The 25,431-nt window shown below is 37.3% G+C and overlaps 1 protein-coding gene across 4 annotated transcripts in view; it reads right to left on the bottom strand.

The window, feature by feature from the left end:
• VCL (vinculin) overlaps positions 1 to 25,431 on the bottom strand; it is a 112,618-nt gene that overhangs the window by 57,345 nt on the left and 29,842 nt on the right. For all 4 annotated transcript variants that reach the window (XM_086381933.1, XM_086381931.1, XM_086381932.1 and 1 more), the window contains exon 2: positions 12,584 to 12,654. In XM_086381933.1, coding sequence (XP_086238059.1) covers positions 12,584 to 12,654 — 71 coding nt within the window. The remainder of the gene's footprint in view (positions 1 to 12,583; positions 12,655 to 25,431) is intronic.

Raw genomic sequence — 25,431 nt, forward strand, 5'->3', positions numbered from 1 at the left:
TTTCATATGATATTAGAAGCTATGCAGCCAGTTTCAACTTCCCCTTCAAACAAAACCAAAGCCCAGAGATAACTGAAAGAGAAGCAGCGTGGTGGGGATGAGAAGGTTTGAAGTGTCACTGCTGCCCAAGTTACATCCTCCTCAAGTTTTGGTGGCAGGTTATTTGAAAGACAGTGTGAGTCACAACCTTTTGTATCCTTTAAAGCCTGAATGACTAGTCCTAGTCTTTCTCCCCATCTTCTTTCACCTCCTGTTCAAATCTAGCATCTGTGAAGGAAGAGGGGATTCAGAGCCTACAAGGTTCAATCAAGAACACTGCTATTTACAGGTCCATCAGCTCCTCTGGTCTTTCTTCCATCTCATGCTAGGGTTACGGCAGAAACAGATAAACATAGAAATAAGTGTGTCTTACAGATACTGCTGCTGCTGCTGCTGCTAAGTCACTTCAGTCGTGTCCGACTCTGTGCGACCCCACAGACGGCAGCCCACCAGGCTCCCCCGTCCCTGGCATTCTCCAGGCAAGAACACTGGAGTGGGTTGCCATTTCCTTCTCCAGTGCATGAAAGTGAAAATTGAAAGTGAAGTCGCTCAGTCCTGTTCGACTCTTAGCGACCCCATGGACTGCAGCCCACCAGGCTCCTCCGTCCATGGGATTTGCCAGGCAAGAGTACTGGAGTGGGGTGCCATTGCCTTCTCCATTACAGATACTAGTAGTTTTCAAATGTATGTTGATGTTGTCACGATAAGTAAAATCAAAATCTACTTTAAAACATTATAAATTCATTGTAACCTTTATTCTTATATATTCTTAATTAACTCGTAATAGTTTACCATTATTACTTGAAGGTCTTATGCTGAAAAAAAGTTAACAATCACTATTCTACACCAGTATGTAATGACTGCTAATGTAATGACACAGCAGAAGTGTAAATACCTAAACACAAATGAAGTGGAATAGACACCATAAGAGATTCCTAGGTGGTTCAGTGGTAAAGAACCAGCCTGATAATGCAGGAGAATCCAGTGGGTTCAATCCCTGGATTGAGAAGATCCCTTTGAGGAGGAAATGGCAATCCACTCCAGTATTCTTGCTGGGATAATCCTGTGGACAGAGGAGCTTGGCAGTTTACAGTCCACGGGGTTGCAAAGAGCCAGACACAACTGAGCACAGACACAATAAGAAAATATTTTTACTTATGAAAAAAACTTACAAAATCTAAGATGTGGTTTAAAAAAGAAAAAATCTGGAAATAAAAGTCAACAGTAGGCTTAACATCAAGCAACAGTCATTCTTAAGAAAGGCTAGTAACAAAATAATGAACATAATTTAGGACCCAGAGAATCATAAGCTTGTAACGACTAAATAATACTGCTTTGAAACATATAAAGTTAAAATTGACAATTATGAGGAAAACTGACAAATCTACAATTATTGTAGATTTCAACAGACCTTAATCATAAACAATTTATGATCTATAGTAAGACTATATAACAAGTCAGATCAATAATATTTATATGTTGGTCTAATTGATAAAAAGAGAACTCTACACCCAAGCAGAAGAGAATACACTTTCTTTTTAAACACACACAGTATACTTACCAACAGTGACCACTTATTATGTCACAGAATTTCCAAGAATCAATAATACATCTTGACTGCTGGTCATAAAGCAATTAAATCAGAAATATTAACAATCAAAAGATACAGACATATCTCATTTTACTGTGCTTCAATTCACTGCATTTAGCAGATACTGTGTTTTTTACAAATTGGAGGTTTGTGGCAGCTCTGTGTTGAACAAAACTGTAGGCACCATTTTTTCAACATCATTTGCTTACTTTATGTCTCTGTGTCACATTTTGATAATTCTAACAATATTTCAAGATTTTTCATCATTATTATATTTGTTATGGTGAACTTTGATGTTATTACTGTAATTGCTTTGGCATTTTTTAGTAATAAGATTTTTTAAATTGAGGTATGTACATTGCTTTTTTTAAGACATAATGTTATTGCACAATTAACAGACTATAGTGTAAATGACTTTTATATACACTGGGAAAAAAAATTCATGTGACTTGCTTTATTGCAAATACTGCAATAATCTGGAACTGAACCTACAATATCTCTGAAGTATGCCTGTAGCAAAAGGAATTTTTAAATGTACTACTAAATAATACACATAGGTAAGAGGAATTCACATCAAAACTACAAAATATTTAGGGCTGAACTACTATATGTAAGTGGGCTTCCCTTGTGGCTCAGCTGGTCAAGAATCCACCTGCAATGCAGGAGACGTGGGTTCAATCCCTGGGTTGGGAACACCCCCTGGAGAAGGGAAAGGCTACCCACTCCAGTGTTCTTGCCTGGAGAATCCCAGGGACGGGGGAGCCTGGTGGGCTGCCATCTATTGCATCGCAGAGTTGGACACGACTGAAGCAACTTAGCAGCAGCAGCAGCAGCGTAAGTACCTATAAGCTGTTTACAAGCTTGTAGTCAGACTTAGAGCAAAACTGAGAGCTCAAAATATATTTATTAAAAACAAGAAATACTGAACATAAAAGAAATATTGAAAATAAGATATTCATATAATAAACTTAACTAAACAATGAATATAAGAGCAGAATTTAATGAAACAGATTTTGGAAAAAAATAATAAAATATAAATCCCCCCATAAGAGTGATAAGAAAAAAAGCAGAAGTCAACAATACTGAACAAAAAAGGAGAGATGAAATGGATAATTTCTTAGAAAAGAATCAGATTGCTAAAGCTAACTCAAAATGAATTTAATAAAACCTGAATTAGATAATAAAAGGAATCTGAAAGAGTAATCGAATTTCTTCTTCCTCTAAAGGACACCAGACCCAGAGAAAGTTTTAGAAACAAGTTTTGCCAAACTTTCAAGGATAGACAATCCTTTTGTTACATAAAATGTTTCAAAGACTAGAAATCTTATTTTATGAGATCAAAATAACCTTGATAACAAAACAGGGTAAGAAACAGAATAACAAAAGAAAATTATAGATCAAGACCCCTCAGGAACTAAGAAGCAAAGCCTTTTAAAAATATTAAAGTTGAATTTAGCACTGCATTTTCTTTTCTAAATCACAATCACATAGTGTTTGTCTCAGAAATGCACAGGTGGGATAATTCCCTGGGGGCCCAATGATTAGGCCTTCATACTTTGACTGCTGGGGCCTAGGTTTGATTCCTGGCCGGGGAACTAAGATCCAGCAAGCTATGCAGAGTGGCCAAAAAAGAAAAAGAAATGCATATACAGGTCACCATCAGAAAAGCTGATATTTATGGAGTAGACCAAAGACCATCTTACAGAGTAAAGGATAAAAACCACATGATTATCTGAGCAGATACAGAAAAAGTATTCAATAAAAACAAGCAATCATGACTTTTATTTTTAAAAAAAGGTCTTACTACAGGAGAATAAATTAGAGGAGACTCTTCTATGAAAAAAGCTTAAAAAGTAACTGAGTTTATTTGGAGAAAATGATTGAGAAAAAAAGATCGAGAAGTTCAAGAAGGAAGCTAATAATCAGGAAAAAATTTTTTCAGGTATTTTTACATATATTATCTCACTCATTTAAGCCTCACAGTAACTAATATGTTATGAGAAGAGATTCTTACAAGGAAGGGCAAAAAACATTCTTAGCATGCTAGATTGAGTACAAGCCTGGGAGTCAGATAGTCTAGGGTTTGAATCTTAACTCTGCCATTTATGTACTGTGTAACTTTCAACAAATTACTGTGAACTACTGAGTCTCAGCTTCCTCATCTGCAAGATGAGGTGCATTAAACAACAAAAGAAAGTACCAGCTCATAAAAGGTATTCAAGAAATAGAGCTATTTTTTTTTCAATTTGTTAATGTCGGAATTTTATTTATTTTCCATAGCTAAAATGTATTTACATTATTTATACATGCATTTCAAAGGCATTTTACTTTGTAGCACAGAAAATACACAAAACAATTATCCTCCAGGTATAGTTTCTGAATATTATTTTATAAATAAATCTTGTCTCATTTATATGCATATTGTCCATAACAGAAATAGAGCTATTTTTATAAGGTTCTCTTGCATCTACTAAGAAAAGAACAATAAAGATTTTAAGTAGATGGGGAAAAAAGCGCTAATTTTGCGAACGTCTTAATTTGAGAATGGACCTTTATAGCAATAGTGAAGGTAATAAGTAAGGGAATTTTAGTCGCTAATTACTTTTAGTGTTTCTGTTTATATTTGCAGGGTAGTGTTGGGGTAGCCAATGGCCTCAATTCATCTATATAATAAAGCAGTTGGATTATATAATCTCTATGATTTTTTTTAATTTTAAAATATTATGACTTTAACTTCTATATAGGTTAAGAACTGTGTGTGCAGTACATCACAAATTACATCCGTAAAATTCCTCCTTTGGAAATACTTAAGAAAACTGTAAATAGTTATCCTCAGAGTTGTATAAAGTTAGTTAAAAAACAAAAGGAGGCTGCGCGAGCTCCTCGCCTGTGCCCAGGCGGCGTCACGGCTCAGGACCACCATGTTCCGCAAGGTGGGGTGGCTGGTCCTGTACAGCCTTGCAGTGTTGCTGCTCAGCTGCCTGTTCTTACTGATTAAAAAAAAAAAAAAAAAAAAGGAAAATGTGAAAGTCACTCAGTCGTGTCTGACTCTCTGTGACCCCATGAACTATAGCCTGCCAGGCTCCTCTGTCCATGATTCATGATTCTGCAGGCAAGAATACTAGAGTGTGTAGTCATTCCCTTTTCCAGGGGATCTTCCTGACCCAGGGATCCAATCAGGGTCTCCTGCATTGCAGGCAGATTCTTTACCATCTCAGCCACTAGGAGAGCCCATAAAGTTATTACTGCCTAAAAAAGAGAGGGGTGGACTACATGACTTCTTGGAAGTCAGATTATGAAAAGAACACACACTTGGACACCACAAGACCATCAACAGGAAACATGCTCTTCCATTTACATGAGCAAACTTAGGTGAGTTAATGTTTATCAAACCTAGACAGCAAAAGAGACACTGATGTATAGATCAGTCTTATGGACTCTGTGGGAGAAGGAGAGGGTGGAGAAATTTGGGAGAATGGCATTGAAACATGTATAATATCATGTATGAAACGAGTCGCCAGTCCAGGTTCAATGCACGATACTGGATGCTTGGGGCTGGTGCACTGGGACGACCCACAGGGAGGGTATGGGGAGGGAGGAGGGAGGGGGGTTCAGGATGGGGAACACAGGTATACCTGTGGCGGATTCATTTCGATATTTGGCAAAACTAATACAATATTGTAAAATTTAAAAATAAAATAAAATTTTAAAAAATGTTTATCAAACCTTAGTTTTCTTATCTATAAAATGAATGTATTAATACTTTGAAGTTGGTGTTCTCAGAATTACATGAGAAAATAAAAATACGTAAGTACCTCACCCAATAATACATAATAAATGTGAGTCCCCTTGGCCCCTTGAGTTTTCCTCAATCATGTTACTATGACTAGTCTGTTGGCAATGGAAACCAAAGTATTGCATGTTTCAAGTATTACTTGTTTACCTCTTAATTATTAAGGTATACAAAGTAAAATGAGGGTTAAATCCCTGCCAACATGTTTAGAACTCTCCCACAAGTTAATAAAATACTCAGAGTTCATTACTGAGAAGACTCAAAATTTCAATCATTTTTGTTTGAGAAAGTCTATGAAAAACAAGTAGTACTCAACTATGTTTAATATGGCAAGTTCAAAGGTGAACTATTTAAAGTCTAAATGCTTGCTCTAGGTCAAAGGTGCAACAAATCAGCTGGCAGATGCTACTTGGTCAGCTATGTTAAGTGACAAAAATCTCTTAAAGCAGCAATGGAAAGGATCACAAAAACACTTGGAAAAAAAAATTAGAATCACACCTTAGCCCCAGAGAAGCAAAGTGCATTGAGTATTAATCAAAGAATTAATACTTTAAAAAGATGTGCTGGCCACTTTCACCAAGAAGAGTGTTTGAAAATTCAGATTTCGTCACAAATTATTCAGAGTGTTCAAGATCAAAGCAATGAAAAAAGCTAATTATGAGGGCTTGTGATCTAAAAATACAGCACTACTACTTTTGGTCAGAAGAGACCTAAATTAAGTGTAAGCATGTTTAAATCCTTTAGAAATTTCTTTGTACATGAATATCAGTCAAGATAAAATTATATCAAATACAGACTATAATTGTGCTTACCTAATAAAGTTTAAGGGTCAAAACAAGACAATTTCCTAGGAAATATGATTAATGGCCATTCTGTACATTTCCAATACCACATACACCCTTTTACAAAGTATTTTAGGAACATTCTTTTATTTGATAGGCATAAACATTACAATATGTTTCAAAAATAGTCCAAACTAGTGACTCAATCCAAGTTTTGATGATTTCAAGCAGACTGTGCAGAACAGCCCTGAGACAGAGTGGCGACACCTCCCAGCTCTAAATGAAACTGTCATCTGCCTGCCAACAGACAAAATGCACTGTGCCCTTTTAAATAAGTTCATACCGCAAGACTACCTCACAGGTAACACTTTTGGACATGCTCAGACACTTTTGGACGTGCTCAGACACTGAACACCCCTGGGTAAGAGTCAAGAACTGCCTTCCTTATCCATTTCTGCTCCATTGCAGAAATAAGAATGAAATTCCACTGTATACCACAACAGCAATTTTTCTGAGGCAAATAAAATAGTTTGACATAAACATTTTTTTACCTACAAGAAATCAACCTGAAGCAAATCCATGCTGACAGAAAATGAATCTGGTCGTTTTGACATACAGTTTACTCTCCTTCACTAACACCTACCTATTATTCACCTTGTATCGGCTATGAATCTTCCTGAAAAACTGCCTTCATTTTGTCATTCTACTTACTGTTCAAGAAGTGCAAAGTTTCCCTGCACCCAACTCCAAATTCCCCTACCTGGCCTCCAAGGGCTGCATCATGTGGCCCAGCTACCCAAGCTCAGTTCCCATCACTCCCACTGTGACTTCCTTTCCTCACAGCCCCCATGACTGACTCATGCTATTCATTCCACCTGGAGTATTTTCCTTTCTCACCACACCTGTCCCCATTTCCAGTATGCTCCTTTTTCCCTCCCGCTATCCACCCAAGTCCCACTTCCTACATGAAACGTCTTCCTACTATTTCTACCTAAAATGATAGCACTCCTCAGAACTTCTATTACAGTTGAATCAGTCTGTTTTACACCTCTTCAATTTGAAACTTCTTAAAGCATTTTCTCAAAAACCTCTTTGCAGGGACTTTCCTAGTGGTTCAGTGATTAGGAATCCACCTTCTAATGCAGAAGATACAGGTTTGATCCCTGGTCAGGGAACTAAGATCCTGCATGTCTCAGGGCAACAAAGCCCATGGTCAGCAACTGGAGAGCCCTCATACCACCAACTAGAGAAAGTCCATGTGCTGCAACAAAGACCCAGTACAGCCAAAATAAATAAATATTAAAAAAGGAAATAATACAATACTGTAAAGTTTAAAAATAAAATAAAAAAATAATAATAAGAGAGCAGGAAAAAAAAAAAAGGAAATAAAAAATCTCTTTGTAATAGCAGGTCACCTTATTCACTCCATGATACACAGAAGAATAAAACTCTCATATATGACCTACCCTCTTGGGTATACCTGGAATTATGCACAGTTTTCAGCCACAATATCTATATTTCCACTAATTTCTCCCCCACTAAAGAAAGCATAATAAAAAGCTGGTGAACATATTATACTTCAATAAAAGGTAAAAGGAAAAAACTGAAACCTAGTGAGTTGGAATGAGAGGGATGTTATTATATATGTGATCTTGAATATGATCAATTTACACTGAAAAAAAAACCAAGCGCTTGTAAACTTTGGCACTTTATCACTATTACTAAATAATTTGTAATACATCTTACCAGTGATCATTCATAATAAGAATGATACAAACTGCTATTCTATGTAGGACTTAGCACACGACACACATAAAAAGTCATCAGTAAATACTCAATTAACCAATTAGTGTGTCTAGCCCATTAATCAATCAATTGCACATAAATATTATCGCTGCTGCCACTGCCTGATAACAGTGATTGATGACAATGACACAAAATAAAACATGGAGTACAGCAGCTGACTCTCCTGCTGCCAGACTCTAAGGGAACAAATGACTTCTTATAGGGTGAGTCTAAGCAATATTTTAACAGTATAGCATGACCATGGCACTGCTGAAGTCCATGAAGATCACACTGTCTATGGCAACCATCATGCAACCCTACACCTCTTGTGCAACAGCGTGGCTATTAATGCAATCTTCGGTAAAATTAGTAAATTGTAAACTCTATCTGCCAGTGCAGTCAGGGATCAGATAACTTTTGCTCCACCCAAGAACAAGTCTTCGTGTGACAAAGCAAATCTTGTTATATATTAAAATGGCCTTCAGTTTTATAATAACAAATTGCCAATCATTAGAAGTCCCTTATCCATAGTTACAACCCAAATGTATAATCTTTAGCTGATACTAAAACATTCTGTAACATTCCAGCATGCCCCCTTAATTGCCAGTCACACAATTAGACTATGATTTTAAGATCCCCTCAAAACCTGATAAAATCAAAGAATCTGAAAATGACATCTTTCCCTTTAAAAATCTCTACATCTACATCAGATTGCTTAGGTATAAATCCATCTATAGATCACCAGTCTTCTGTTTTCTTTAGCCCTGACATTTTAACAATCTAGAAGAGACTGATCTAAGAATAAATTTTTTAACTTATTTTTTAGTGTTCCCAAAGCAGACACTATTTAGAAACGCTTGTGAAAGTGGAGGCAGAGGAAGCACCAGTCTATCATGCCCTGGAAACTTCCAAACATCAACCAAACAGCCCAAAAGAATGTCCTACTCAACAGTTCCAAGGATGTCATTAATTGCTTCCATCTGTTTCCCTCTCTGTCCCCTCCCCATCCTAGTCAAGGCATCTACTAAAGCTATTTTTTGCTTCATTTTGCATTCCAAAGAAAAGTATAAAGAGGCCTGATGTTTTAAACCAAAGAATATTTATTTTTCTCCATATCTGGTTGATAACCACAGTCATATTATTTCTGTACTCCAGGTTATTTTCAGGTAACATTTCAGAGAGTGGCATATTAAGACATGTACTTTTAAAAAACTGCTCAGTAATTACTTCAGTTGGTCATAACACAATGTTTTCTTCTGACTCCTCAAGGAAACCAGGGATTTCCCCCCATAGTATGATAAAGGTTAAAACCTCTAAATGGTTTCATCCATTGATGATCCTTTCCTAAATCAATGGTTTCATTAAATGTTACACAAAGACAACTTCTAATTCGTCATTTATTCCACATTTACTGGTTAGAATTCCCCTCATCAATTAGGGCTATTAGGTTACTGTGAAATAAAGTACACATAGGAGAGAAAGGATAGTTATAATTTTTTTTCTCTTTTGATGAGAACTTTTAAGATCTGCTCTCAGGAACTTTCAAATATACAATACAGTATTGTTAACTATATTCACCATGCTCTACGTTGTATCTCCATGACTTATTTATTTTATAACTAGAAGTCAGTGCTTTTTGACACATCCCTCCACCTCCCCACCTCTGACAACCACCCATCTGTTCTCTTTACCTACGAATTCATTTTTCAAAATATTCCACATATAAATCATACAATATTTGTCTTTCTTTGACTTATTTCACTTAGCATAAGCCCTCAGGGTCCATCCATGTTGTTACAAACAGCAGACTTTTCTTCTTTTCTATGGCTGAATAATATATATTTCACATCTTCTATATCAATTCACCCATTGATGAATACTTAGATTGTTTCCATATCTTGACTATGTAAAAGATGCTGCAATGAACAAGGGGTGCAGATAGATTTTCAAGATGAGTAATTTTGTTTCCTTAACATAAATACCCAGAAGTTGAATTGCTGGATAATGTGATAGTTCTATTTTCAATTTTTTGAGGAAGCTCTTAACTCTTTTCTTTAAATTTTCCATTACCAGAGTAAGGGGCTGGGGACCTAGTTACCACCAAGGGTGATCAACGAAGTTTTGCTTTGTTTTAAAGTTACCTACTCTTTTGAGAATGTCATCACAACTAGGGTACTCCTTAATTTTTCTAAGTCCCCAAGGAAGCCTGTGAGACAGCACACAGTGTATTTCAAAAGTTTATCTCTGGAAGTGAAGTGTGAACTGTTAGTTGCTCAGTCATGCCCGACTCTTTGCAACCCCATGGACTGCAGCCCGCCAAGCTCCTCTGTCCATGGGATTTTCCAGGCAAAGATACTGGAGTGAGTTGCCATTTCCTTCTCCAGGGGATCTTTCCGACCCAGGGATTGAACCTGGGTCTCCTACACTACAGGCAGATTCTTTACAGACTGAGTTCTGGGAACAAGCAGAAATCAGTTTCCTAAAGAAATTCATTTACCAATCAAATGATATTCAAAGACTTGAATGTGAAGGGTTAAAAGTAACTTTTTATAGGTTCATCAAGTCTAACTTACCAGATATTGAATTTCCCTATACACTATCTCATCAAGCTCTGTACCTTCCAGGGGGTGAGGGATAAATGGGTATAAGCTAGAGTTGTGTTTTTATTATAAACTAAATACAAGTTTAATTATAATACATTTAACTGCCAGCATTGGACTCTTAATTATTACCATGATGATGAAATGGCACATAAAGTAGGCTCATACTGGTCAGACCCGGAAGAAACCTAGGAGGCCACCAAGTCCAAGGAAGGCAAGTTTGAAAAGATACTCCCACAAAACAGACTGCAAAAAACAGATGCTTCTGGTACCTTACTTCCTAACACATGAACATTCTGCAGAATTAACAAAAACATAGTTCTGTAGAAGCACCCACTCAAGTAAGTTAGAAATAAGGCACCAATATGGGTGAAATTTTGCATCTGTTCAATGAAAATAATAAAGCATAAGGGAGATAAAAATAAAGGAACACTTTTTGCTTTATTTTGAATTGTGATATATTATATAGATACAGAAAATTGCAAAAGCCTATGTATAATTACAAAATAACCACTCATGTAACTGAACAGTTAAATCAAGAAATGGAACATTATTAACACTTTAGAAGCCCCTGCATTTCTCTCCCTCATATAGCCCTCCTTTTTCATTCTCAAAACACTACTACTCAGACTTCTGTGTTCATTATTTCCTTGTTCACCTTTATCTTTTTACCTTACAGGCATCCTTAAACAACACAATCTATTTCTACATGGTTTTGAACTTTAAATAGATGGAATCTACCTACATATTATGAGATGGTTAGATGGCATCACCAACTCAACAGACATGAATTTGCGCAAACTCTGGAAGACGTGAAAGACAGAGAAGCCTGGCATGCTGCAATTCATGAGGTCGTCAAAAGTCAGACAGGACTTAGCGACTGAACAACAACAACCTATATATCTCTGTCTCTATCATTCACTTCCCTAATTATTTTTGAGATTCATTCATTCTTTTTTTTAATTCATAAAATTGACCATTTTAAAATGAGATATTCTCATTACTTTTTACTACTAATATTCAACGGATGACTATACCATGATTGTTTTTATCCATTCCAATGTAGATAGACAAATGATATCATGAACAATGTTGATATCAGTATTCTTGTATATAGATCCTAGTGTACCAGGGTATAAGTTTCTTTAGGGAACATACTGGGAGGCAGTGAAACTGCCTATCTTCTGCTTTACTAATGACACATTGTTTCTCAAAGTGGTTGTACCAATTTACATTCCCAACAGCAGCATAGGGGTGTTCCAGTTACTCCACATCCACACCAACAACGGACAACATCAGACTTCTTAATTTAGGAGCTTATAATAGAACAATTTGTACTTTTCTGGTGACTAATGACATAGAGCACTTTCTCATCGGTTTAGTGGCTATTTGGATTTCCTTTCGTTTGAATTGCCTATTCAAATTCTTTGCCTCTTTTGTTTTTTAACCGAATAGTCATCTTATTCTTAATGACTTGTAGAGGTTCTTTTTTTTTTTTTTTTTTGTCTTATGCATCAGCCTTTACTTTTACTTAGGACTTGACTGTCATAAAGAAGCTTTAACTAATCAAAAGTTAGTAACTCTGCTTACTTTAGATAGGATCGGTCAAAATGCTTAGAAATTTAAATTTAAAATGCTACTGAAATATGTTACAATATTTTTTTTAAGTTTATATCTACAGTTATTGCTGAGCAAAAGTATTCAGTACATAATCCAGACTCATGCATGCTAAAATCAGAATGTTTCTAAATCATTTCCACTCTGAAAAACAAAATTCAGAAGTCATAGTTTGATTAAAAATTATGTCAAAAATGTTTAACACCAATGAATAAAATCAACAGTAGAAAACTTGAGTGTTGAAAAATGAAAAACTGAAACTTCAACTGTTACCAGAGCTTTATATATTTTAAAATTTCCTTCTACGATCACTATTTTTCCTTTCCTAACAAAAAGACTATTCTGCTTAGCAATAGAAGAATGTTTAATTACTTACTTAATAAATGCTGGTGGCATATCTCTCTTCAAAATCTGATCCTCAGTGGTTTGAACAGTCTCTTTTCCAACCTACAGGGAAAAAAAGATTCACAATTCAATTATAAATTCTCAGACTTTTAAAACTATTACTTAAACATATGGGAAAAATCACAAATAATCTATCATTTAAGCTTCTGGATTCGAAGATAATTTCTAGTTTTATTTTTAAATTATCAGGATTGATCCTGTATTTCCTTCCGTAATATACTTGGATAACAATATGGAGTGCAAACATAAAATATAATCCTTTCTCTAGAGTAATTAATTTGAAGGCACCATTGAGCACACTGAGTGAAAAAAAGAAATTCATCATTGAGAATATGTATGTGTGTATTTATTTATGTTTAATCATAAACTGCCACATCTCTCAAAGACTACACGAAGTACATGAATCCAGTTAGGTAGGTTAAAATGTCTATTCAGAAAATAATTGACATTACTGGAACTGGGAAAATATATCAAGCAATTATAACTCTGAAACTAGAACCAAATATATGAAAATACACAGCTTAACTAGTAATCAACATGATGTTTTCCCTAATCATCAGTTCAGTGGCTCAGTAGTGTCCAACTCTTTGCAAGCCCATGGACTGCAGCACGCCAGGCTTCCCTGTCCATCACCAACTCCCGGAGCTTACTCAAACTCATGTCCATCGAGCCAATGATGCCATCCAACCATCTCATCCTCTGTCATTCCCTTCTCCTCCCACTTTCAATCTTCCCCAGCATCAGGGTCTTTTTCAAGGAGTCAGTTCTTTCCATCAGGAGGCCAAAGTATTGGAGTTTCAGCTTCAGCATCAGTCCTTCCAATGAACATTTGGGATTGATTGGTTTGATCTCCTTGCAATCCAAGGGACTCTCAAGAGTCTTCTCCAACACCACAGTTCAAAAGCATCAATTCTTTGGTGCTCAGCTTTCTTTATAGTCCAACTCTCACATCCATACATGACTACTGGAAAAACCATAGCTTTGACTATTTTGAAAAACCAATTTTGACTATTGGAAGCTTTCTTGGTAAACTAATGCCTCTGCATTTTAATATGCTGTCTATTAAATTGCATAGCTTTTAATAGACAATAGGTTGGTCATAGCTTTTCTTTCAAGGAGCAAGCGTCTTTTGATTTCATGGCTGCAGTCATCATCTGCAGTGATTTTAGAGCTCAAGAAAATAAAGTCTGTCACTGTTTCCATTGTTTCCCCATCTATTTGCCATTAAACAATGGGACTGGATGCAATGATCTTAGTTTTCTGAATGTTGAGCTTTAAGCCAACTTTTGCACTCTCCTCTTTCACTTTCATTAAAAAGCTCTTTAGTTCTTCTTCGCTTTCTGCCATAAGTGTGGTGTCATCTGCATATTAGATGTTATTGATATTTCTCCTGGCAATCTTGATTCCAGCTGGTGCTTCTTCCAGCCTGGCATTTCACATGAGGTACTCTGCATATAAGTTAAATAAGGAGGGTGACAAAATACAGCTTTGACATACTCCTTGCCAGATTTGGAACCAGTCTGTTGTTCCATGTCCAATTCTAATTGTTGCTTCTTGACCTGCATACAGATTTCTCAAGAGGCAGGTCAGGTGGTCTGGTATTTCCATCTCTTGAAGAATTTTCCACAGTTTGTTGTGATCCACACAGTCATAGAGCAACTTGAAATCATATATAATGCTACATGCTGTAATGGAATAGATAGTTTTATCCCCTGCTGGTGGCAATGTAAAGTGGTACATTCTCTTTGGAAAAGCATTTGCTAATATGTGTTAAGCGAAAAGCAAAGGAGAAAAGGAAAGATATTCCCATTTGAATGCAGAGTTCCAAAGAATAGCAAGGAGAGATTAGAAAGCCTTCCTCAGCGATCAATGCAAAGAAAAAGAGGAAAACAACAGAATGGGAAAGACTAGAGACCTCTTCAAGAAAATTAGAGATATCAAGAGAAGATTTCATGCAAAGATGGTCTCGATAAAGGACAGAAATGGTATGGACCTAACAGAAGCAGAAGATATTAAGGAGAGGTGGCAAGAATACACAGAAGAACTGTACAAAAAAGATCTTCATGACCCAGATAATCATGATGATGTGATCACTCACCTATAGCCAGATATTCTGGAATGTGAAGTCAAGTGGGCCTTAGAGAGCATCACTACGAACAAAGCTAGTGGAGGTGATGGAATTCCAGCTGAGCTATTACAAATCCTGAAAGATGATGCCGTGAAAGTGCTGTACTCAATATGCCAGCAAATTTGGAAAATTCAGCAGTGGCCACAGGACTAGAGAAGGTCAGTTTTCATTCCAATCCCAAAGAAAGGCAATGCCACAGAATGCTCAAACTACTGCATGATTGCACTCATCTCATACGGTAGTAAGCAATGCTCAAAATTCTCCAAGCCAGGCTTCAGCAATATGTGAACCGTGAACTTCCTGATGTTTAAGCTGGTTTTAGAAAAGGCAGAGGAACCAGAGATCATGCCAATATCCGCTGGATCATTGAAAAAGCAAAAGAGTTCCAGAAAAACATCTATTTCTGCTTTATTGACTATGCCAAAGCCTTTGACTGTGTGGATCACAATAAACTGTGGAAAATTCTGAAGGACATGGGAATACCAGACCACCTGACCTGCCTCTTGAGAAACCTATATGCAGATCAGGAAGCAACAGTTAGAACTGGACATGGAACAACAGACTGGTTCCAAATAGGAAAAGGAGTACGTCAAGGCTGTATATTGTCACCCTGCTTATTTAACTTATATGCAGAGTACATCATGAGAAATGCTGGGCTGGAAGAAGCACAAGCTGGAATCAAGATTGCTGGGAGAAATATCAGTAACCTCAGATATGCAGATGACACCACCCTTATGGCAGAAAGTGAAGAGGAACTAAAAACCTTTTGATGAAAGTGAAAGAGGAGAGTGAAAAAGTTGGCTTAAAGTTCAACATTCAGAAAACGAAGATCATGGCATCTGGTCCCATCACTTCATGGGAAATAGATGAGGAAACAGTGGAAACAATGTCAGACTTTATTTTTTGGGGCTCCAAAATCAACGTAGATGGTGATTGCAGGCATGAAATTAAAAGATGCTTACTCCTTGAAAGGAAAGTTATGACCAACATAGATAGCATATTCAAAAGCAGAGACATTACTTTGCCAACAAAGGTCCGTCTAGTCAAGGCTATAGTTTTTCCATTAGTCACGTATTGATGTGAGAGTTGGACTACAAAGAAAGCTGAGCGCCGAAGAATTGATGCTTTTGAACTGTGTTTTTGGAGAAGACTCTTGAGAGTCCCTTGGAATGCAAGGAGATCCAACCAGTCCATCCTAAGGGAAGTCAGTCCTGGGTATTCAATGGAAGGACTGATGCTGCAGCTGAAACTCCAATATTTTGGGCACCTGATGCAAAGAGTTGATTCATTGGAAAAGACCCTGATGCTGGGAGGAACTGGGAGCAGGAGAAGAAGGGGATGACAGAGGATGAGATGGCATTACCAACTCGACGGACAGGAGTTTGGGTAAACTCCGGAAGTTGATGATGGACAGGAAGGCCTGGCGTGCTGCAATTCATGGGGTTGCAAAGAATTGGACACGGCTGAGCGACTGAACTGAACTGAATATGTGTTAAGAAACGAAACTGTTCTATCTAAGAATTCCAGTTATGAGAATATACCCTATAAGCAATAATACCAAGTGTGGTAATCACAATATTTCTAAAAATATTCACTATCGTGCTAGTTAAAAAAGCAAAAACATTTTTAAAAAACTTATCCAACAATGAGGAACAGTTAATTAAATTAAGATATATCTTTAGACTTAGTACTATGCAGCCATTAAAACAATGGTTATAAAGACTCAGCACTATGGGAAAATGTTTATGATGTTATAATTCATTCAAAAGGATAAATAAAAAATAATAAGTACACTATGATTAAAACAAACCCCTAAATCATTATTATAAGGCCAAAACCCTGAAAGAATATAAAACAAAATGTGTTTATTAATGCTTGCAAAATTTTGAGTGAATCTGTATCTGTATACTCTGTCTTCTAATTTTCTGAAATGTGAATATAAAATTTTTATCTTTTAAAAAGTAATATTAACATATTACTCTGGGTTACTTAGGTGCAGTTATTTCCTATCAAATGATTTTAGTAATTATCTGTCATTTTATACTAAAATCTTTCCAAAAAGTAATGGTTAAAATTTTTTTTTTAATTTAAAATACTGTCACATTAACCAGATTGTGTGTATCTTTATATGTTTTTACTATACTACAAATGGTATGTATACTTACCCTTTCTTCAAAATCATTCCTATGTAGGGCTTGGATGTCAATTTTTCTTTAACTATATCATATTACAAAGTAATATAGAAGAAGCAAACTTTTATATAAGGGGTAGTGAAATTTACCCTATTATCAATATAAAACTATTTAGGAGTGTTAAATCACAAATATGAACCAGATTTCAATGCAGAAATTTATGAAATTTTTAAAACCCAGAATGGAAATTTTCTCAATCCTATTATTTAACTTTTTATTGAGTTTTAAGAAGAAAAACTAGTTTAAAAAATCCCAAATGCACAGTAAAGCAGCTACAATAAATAATACAATAAATAATTCTCAAGAATTACCAGTCAGGCATGAGTTAATGAATACAAGTTTTTTTCTCTCAAGTTAATAGCTCAGAAAAAAGCAAGACACATATACCACTGTGTAATAGCCAGTGCTTTTGTAGACAATAGACAGTCTGTATCATAATAAAAGCCTTTCAGATCAGCAGCTAGTTCTCTAGAGTTTCTCAGATCAAAACATGACAGAATATTTCCAGATGTATTGTTCACCAGAGTTTCCAACAAAACTTAGCCATTCAAAAAGCTGTAGGCCATGACTTCATGAAGGAAAAGATGAAGTTCAGGAAAAAAGTCACTAGTTCATTCTAAGCATAAAGGGCTTAGAAAGATACTCACACTTAGATAAATGACAATCCCTTTTATCTTACACACCATGTGTACACATACAGAGCGAGAGCTAGAGAGAGACAAGAGCAGAGAAAGAGTGAGCAAACTGGGGGAGTGGGGGGAGTTCCTCTTATATCTCCTCTGGAAAGTATTGAGATATTCAACATTATTAACATATACTGAATGCAACTGCATGTGCAGTCACTGTCTAGGTACTTTACACAAAGCAGAAGTAAAAATAAAGTTTACTGCCCTCATGGAAGTTATATCCTAGTGGGAGTAGACAGAGATAGCACAAAACTAAACACAGAAATAAACAACAACAACAAAAAATCATGCCAGGTATTAGTAAAGATGATGCTATGAAGATTATGTGGTTGGAGTGAAAAGAGAAAGAAAGTGTAAAGTGAAAGTGTTAGTAGCTCAGTTGTGTCCAACTTTTTGCAACCCCATAGACTACAGTCCACCAGGTTCTTCTGTCCATGGAATTCTCCAGGCAAGAATACTGGAGTGGGTAGCTGGGAGCCACAGAGAGGACAAAGTAACACTGGAGCTGAGACTCTGAAGCTGAAGAAGAACTACATATGCAGGAGCTGGGAAAGAATAATCCAGAGGGAGAAGCAAGAAAATGACCCAATGCAGGAAAGTTTGGGTATACCCAAAGAGCCCTAAACAGGCCAGAGTGGCTAAAGCTCAGTGAGGAGGGGTGTGGTGATAAGGCTGGGTTTTCAGAAGAAGGCAGGCGGGTTAGATCACAAACAGCTTTTTAAGGTCAGGTTAAGATATTTGGAATCTTTTCTAAGTACAAGAAGCCGGAGAGCTAAACAACAGACTGACTTGATCTGATTTCTTTTTTAAGCTTTGGCTGCACTGGATGGAATCTTCCCAATCCAGGGATCAAACCCGTGTCTCTTGCACTGGCAGGTACATTCTTATCCACTGGGCAACCAGGGAAGTCCTGATTTTTTTTTAAGGTCATTTTGCCTGTTATAAGGAAAAGTGATCTTTGCAGGCAAGAGGAAGCAGAAGGACCAGTTAGGAGGCTACTATAGTCATCCAGAGGAATGACAGCAGTGACTTAAGACATGAAAGTAGAAATGGAGAATTCATTTTCTTCGAGGAAGAGTTAATGGGACTTGCTCTTGGAATGGGTGAAGTAGGAATTAGGGAGTGGACTGAGAGAAAAAAAATTTGAAATGACACGTAGGTCAATTAAGTAAAATGTCTTCAAAGGCAGCAATGCCAGAAGGCTGATATATAGCAAAGATTTAAGATAAAAAGATAAAACAATCATGAATATACCAGGCAAAACAATGAAATAGTTTTTCAAATAGCAAGTATTCTGACCCCAGTAGAGGTAATTACTAACGAATGAATCCTATTGGGACTTCTCTGGTGGTCCGGTAGCTAAGACTCTGAGCTCCCAATGCAGGTGGCCTGAGTTCAATCCCTGGTCAGGGAACTAGATCCCACATGCCACAGCTAAAGAACCCACATGCTTCAGTGAAGACAGAAATCACACATGCTGCAACTAAGACCTGGCAAAGCCAAATAAATAAATAAATTTTTTTTAAAAAATGAATTCTATTAAAATATTTTGTCTCTTTTGTAAAGATAAAGGTACAGGAAGAAGAGAAATAGACAATAAAAACATACTCAAGGGCTACTTATTTAAAAGCTATTTTTAAGTACTGAAGTGATGGGTACTAAATCTGATTATTTTAAGCTGCATTCATAACCGCAGTAATAGTATCCATAATTGCTCTGATCTTCAATACACTCAGCCTATAATTAGGTTACATACAATGAATGGCTATTTTTAAGGTACACATAAAACATGTTTATGTAGAATGAATGCCATTTCACTTGGGGAATTGATTTTTGGCAATGCTGTCCAATAGAACTTTCCGTTACAATGGAAATGCTCTATTTATGTTCTATTTAATTTGTGCCACCCAATACAGCAGCCATTAACCAAGTGTGGCTACTGAGCACTTGAAATATGGCTAGTGTAAGTGAGGAACTGAATTATTACTTTTATTTCACTTTCATTAAATTTAACCTTTTTTATTAAGACTTTTTCATTGGAATATAATTGCTTTACAATGTTTTGTTCCAAACTGGGAAAGGAGTACATCAAGGCTGTATATTATCACCCTGCTTATTTAACTTATATGCAGAGTATAAGAGTACCTCAGAGTACATTTCACAGAGTACCTCATGTGAAATGCCAGGCTGGATGAAGCACAAGCTGGAATCAAGATTGCCAGGAGAAATATCAATAACCTCAGATACACAGATGACACCACACTTACGGCAGAAAGTGAAGAAGAACTAAACAGCCTCTTGATGAAAGTGAAAGAGGAGAGTGAAAAAGTTGGCTTAAAACTCAACATTCAGAAAACTAAGATCGTGGCATCTGGTTCCATCACTTCATGGCAAATAGATGGGGAAACAATGGAAACAGTGACAGACTTTTATTTTCTTAGGCTCCAAAATCACTGCAGATGGTGATTGCAGCCTCCAAAATCACTGCAGATGGTGACTGCAGCCATGAAATTAAAAGATGCTTGCTCCTTGGAAGAAAAGTTATGACCAACCTAGATAGCATCTTAAAAAGCAGAGACATTCTTTTGCCAGCAAAGGTCCATCTAGTCAAAACTATGGTTTTTCCAGCAATAATGTATGGATGTAAGAGTTGGACTATAAAGAAAGCTGAGCGCCAAAGAATTGATGCTTTTGAACTGTGGTGTTGGAGAAGACTCTTGAGAGTCCCTTGGATTGCAAGGAGATCAAACGAGTCAATCCTAAAGGCATCAGTCTGAATATTCATTGGATGAAGGACTGATCCTGAAGATGAAACTCCAATACTTTGGCCACCTGATGTGAAGAACTGACTCATTTGAAAAGACCCTGATGCTGGGAAAGATTGAAGGCAGGAGGAGAAGGCGACGACAGAGGATGAGATGGTTGGATGGCATCACCCACTCGATAGACATAAGTTTGAGCAAACTCTGGGAGTTGGTGATGGACAGGGAAGCCTGGCGTGCTGCAGTCCATGGGGTCTCAAAGAGTCAGACACGACTGAAGGACTGAACTGAAACTTGTGTTAGTTTCTGTTGTACAATGAAGTGAATCAGCTCTGTGTATACATACATACAACTCCCACTTGGACCTCCTTCCCACTCCACGCCACCCATCTAGGTCATTGCAGAGCACCAAGCTGAGCTCCCTAGGCTATGCAGGGAGCTATCTATTTTACACATGGTAACGCTTTACATCTGGGATGAATTGGGAGATATGACTATTTTTTAAACAGTCATTTTAGGTTTACAACAAAATTAAGGAAAAGATATAGAGATTTCCCATACACTCCCTGCCCCCATACCCTCCCTGCCCCCATACCAATTCAATTCATTTCAGTCACTCAATCATGTCCGACTCTTTGCGACCCCATGGACACCAGGCTTCCCTGTCCATCACCAACTCCCAGAGCCTACCCAAACTCATGTCTATTGCGTCAGTGATGCCCCAACTATCTCATCCTCTGTCGCCCCCATACCAATAGCCTCCCCTATTATCAACACCCCCCACCAAAATGGTACATTTGTTAAAACTGATGAGTCTACAATTGACACATCATAATCACCCCAAATTCATAGCTTACATTACACTCTTCTCTTGGTGTTACACATTCTATGAATTTAGACACATGTATATTGACAGGTATCCATCATCATGGTATCAAGCAGGATATTGCCCTAAAAATCCTGTGTTCTGCGTTTTCATCCCTCTTTCCACCCAAAACCCCTGGAAAATACTGACCTTTTTACTGTTTCTACAGTTTTGCCTTTTCTTTTGAACATCATATAGTTAGACTCACATGGCATGTAACCTTTTCAAACTGTCTTCTTTCATTTAATGTGAATTTATGGTAGCTGTGGCTAGCAGCTACCATACTGGACAACTTCAGTCTATGGAACTTGCACTGTTTTCTAAACTGGTCTTCCTGCCTCCAGACTTCCTTAATTCACTCTTCATACATCTGGTAGGTAAATGTTGCTTTTTGCCTTTGCTACTTGGTGTCTTCACAGAAGAAGCGAGCTGGGCCTGGAGAGACAGCAGTTGCCAGGTGGAGGAGAGAGGGATCAGACAGACCAAGCACAAAGAAGAGCACAGGCCAAGGCTCAGAAGTGTTTGAGCACACGGTTAACTAGACAAGAAAAACAGGCTGGAAATGAAAGGCTAACTGGAGTCAGCCTGGGAAGGGCTTTGTATGCCAAAGTGAAGGCAGAGAGGAGTATGTAACTTAACCTGCCCATTTATTCAAAGGCTGTCATCCTTTGTACTAGATCTGGATCTTTTCAATTCGGTGTTCCATCACTTTATCAAGTATCAAGTCAAGAACTTCAAAGAAGCCAGTTTCTAAAGATATGCAGGACCATAAAGGTATCTCCTATATGTAAACAGCTGACAAAAGTCTACGGAGGAGAGCCAGAGACAAAACTTCCTGTTTTTAAGCCATCAACCAGGAGATAATACTTTTCCTTCTCTCTCCCCACACTATCAAAACAGAAACAGTTTCTACAGGAGGCATTTTTTCCAAATAAAAAGAATAGAACAATTCAGAAAGGGATTCACAAAATGCCCTTTGTTAACTAGCAAGAATCTTCACGGCTCATAGGAAAACATTATTCCTGGAGATCAACGTTAATATGGGGAAGCGTATGATTTCCTAATACAGACTACAACTGAGCAAACAGGAGGGTCAGTGGTAATCTTGACAAATGCTTCTTGAACCTGTGCAGTACCAGGTCATCATAATTCTTGACAAGTTATGTCAAATGTTTGCTACATACATGTTAAGAGCACATGTGTGGGAATTTGGTGATTTGATTTCTAGTTACAGCTTTTCCCAGGCAAGAATACTGGAGTAGATTACCATTCCCTACTGCAAATAAATGACTATGTGACCTCAAATAAATCATTAAATTACTCAATTATTTCTTCCATACTACATGATCTCTTTAAGTGTCTCCCTACTTGTCTACTGTGTGCTGACCAAACTCTCTTTTAGCTCTCTGAGGTAGAAAATCTATTTTCTCTACCTTATGATCTCATTTTCTACCTCAAATTCTTTGAAGGTATAAAACGATTAATAAATACAAAATGTAATAGCTCTCATTTCCTACACATATTATACGTATGTTTTATGACTGTGAGATGCCTAAAGTAGATGCCTGATTTTTTTAACCTTAAAATAAGCCTTATTCCCTCTGGAAAAAAAAGACCTGTATGGTAAGGGTTTTTTTTTTTTTTTTAAATGAATAAAAAAGAATGACATATAAGGTCTTAGTTTTATATTATAGTCTTAAATTCTGAGCAGGTTTTTCAGGTCAGCATTCAACAACAACCCTTTCAAAGTAATCCAGCTTTACAGTAAATACATTTTATGGCTTCCAAACTGCATTCCTTTGCTTAAACTCAGATTTTTGGTTCTATTCAATGCTAAAATAATTTCTTTTATTTTCTTCTTCAGAGAACCGCGTCTAACTCTTGAGGCCCAATTCCACTTCATTCAATGAATAGGCAGTAAGTGCCAACTATGTGTCTGCTAGGTGGTGAAAGAGAATGAGATAAGAAATAAAGCATCCTTAGACATATAAACTGAAATAATGGTAGTGAATGAGTAAAAGACCTGGGGGCATTTTTAGGGGCTTGGCAGGAAGCCTTGTTTCTTTTGAAGAGCTCTTACTTTGTTCCATAGTTAATTTAAATATCTTTTGTTCATTCTGTGACTTTAGTGCCAAGTTACTTGCAAGAAGCCTTTTGTCTTCAGCTGTTGTTATACTCTTTTATCACTATTTATCTCAATTTGGTTCAATAATAGAGATATGGTTTCTTTTTAGCAAAAAAAAAAAAAAAAGCTTGGCTGATTCAAGTCACTTCCCAGACTAAAAAGTATGTTAATGCAGATGTCTCCCTTAGCGAGACTAAGTGTAAGAAAACTGGAAGACAAAACACAGCAAGTTGGACTTGTGTTAGTGATTTGTACTGTACAAGCGGTAACTATAGAGCATTATATTAAAATGGTGGCAGGGAGATGGTAATCAACAGAAGTTGCTAATGTATTTAGACAAGAAGATACAAATGATGAAAACGTAACCCTGACTTACAGTTAAGGTGACAGTGGGCCGAGCCAAGGTATGAGGTCAACTGACGGACCTATTGATTGTGACCAGACAAGGGAATATGCATTCATCTGCCTTTTAGCTTGGCTCAGTATGAGGCTGATCAATCTATTATTTGGAACAGCCATTCTGATAGGTTGTTGTTGTTGCTGAGTCACTAACAAAATGAAAAAGCTGATATGACACCAGAACAACGACATTTCCGATTCTTTGAGACCCCATGGACTGTAGCCCACCAGGTTCCTCTGCCCATGGGATTTCCCAGGCAAGAATACTGAGGTGGGTTGCCATTTTCTTTTCCAGGGGATCTTCCCAACCCAGGGATCGAACCTGCATCTCCTGCTTGGCAGGTGGATTCTCAACTACTAAGCCACCTGGGAAGCCCATTCTGATACATAGCCATGTCCAATACTATCTGTGGGTCATACAAGGGTAGTAAAAATGTATGTGTTTCAATATCAGCAACACTTTTGATTGTTTTCCTACAATGGTTGGTGACGGACTTGTGATCCATCCACTCGCTCACTGGTTCCTTTTGTATCATTCAAAGATGACACACCAGGGACTTCCCTGGTGGTCCAGTGGTCAAAACTCCACGCTTGCAATACAGGGACTGGGAATGCAATCCCTAGTCAGGGAACTAAAATCCCACATGCTGCCCGGAGTGGCTAAAAAATAAAAGCAGAAGCAGGGTTTAAAAAAAAATGACACACCAGAGCCAAATGTCTATGTATTTAGTTTTAAAATTTATTTTTGGCTACACTGGGTTTTCCATGCTGTGTACAGGCTTCCTCTAGTTGCACTGAGGGGGACTACTCTCCAGTTGCGCAGGCTTGTCATTGCGGTGCCATCTCCTGTTGTAGAAAGCATGGGCTTTGTAGTTGTGGTACAGGGACTTAGTTGCCATGCGGCATATGGAATCTTCCCAGACCATGGATCTGGATTCCTAACCACTGAACCAACAGGCAAGTCTCAGAACCAAGTTTTTAAAAAGCCACATATACCAGAAAAATTAGGACTCTTTAACCTACTGTGATTTCTAACTCATTCATTTAATCAAGCACTTACTGAGAACTTCATACATAATAGCCATGCACAACACTGAGTGTGATGGGAACCAAAAAAATAAGTGAGACGCAGGCCTTGCCCTTCACAGACAAGACAAATGCTTAAATAAATCATTGTAAGACAAGATAATGCTCTAACAGAGTTACATCCAAGCTTCACAGAGGAAAAGAAACTCTAAGAAGGCCAATAAGAGTTCTCCAGGAGTGATGGGACTTGGGGAAGAAAGAAGAGGTTTCCAATGACGGAGAAGCATATGTGAAATTATGGCCAGTTCAGGGGACATAGACCTACCCAGCTGGAACAAAGGGTATTGGGTGGAGAAAAGGTATAGAGAGTAGGAAGCTGGAGGAAAAAAAATGCCACATCAGGGAGGGCCCTATGTGCAATGTACTTAGACTTCACTCTCTAAAGCAGTGGGAAATTATTTTATGGTTCTAAGGAAAAGACATATTAGGTTTATATTTCAACAAGAAAAACTCAGGAGAAACAATGGACCAGAGGGAGAAAAACTAGAAATACAAGTTCATTTGTTAATTCATTTATTCAATCAAATATTTATATAACATACCATGTGCCAAGTATTAAGACAGTGATGAAGAAAA

The sequence above is a fragment of the Bos grunniens genome, chromosome 28 (genome assembly GCF_055505025.1).
Source record: "Bos grunniens cultivar Pamir isolate PY7600 chromosome 28, Bosgru_T2T1.0, whole genome shotgun sequence".
NCBI classification, from domain to species: Eukaryota; Metazoa; Chordata; class Mammalia; order Artiodactyla; family Bovidae; genus Bos; species Bos grunniens.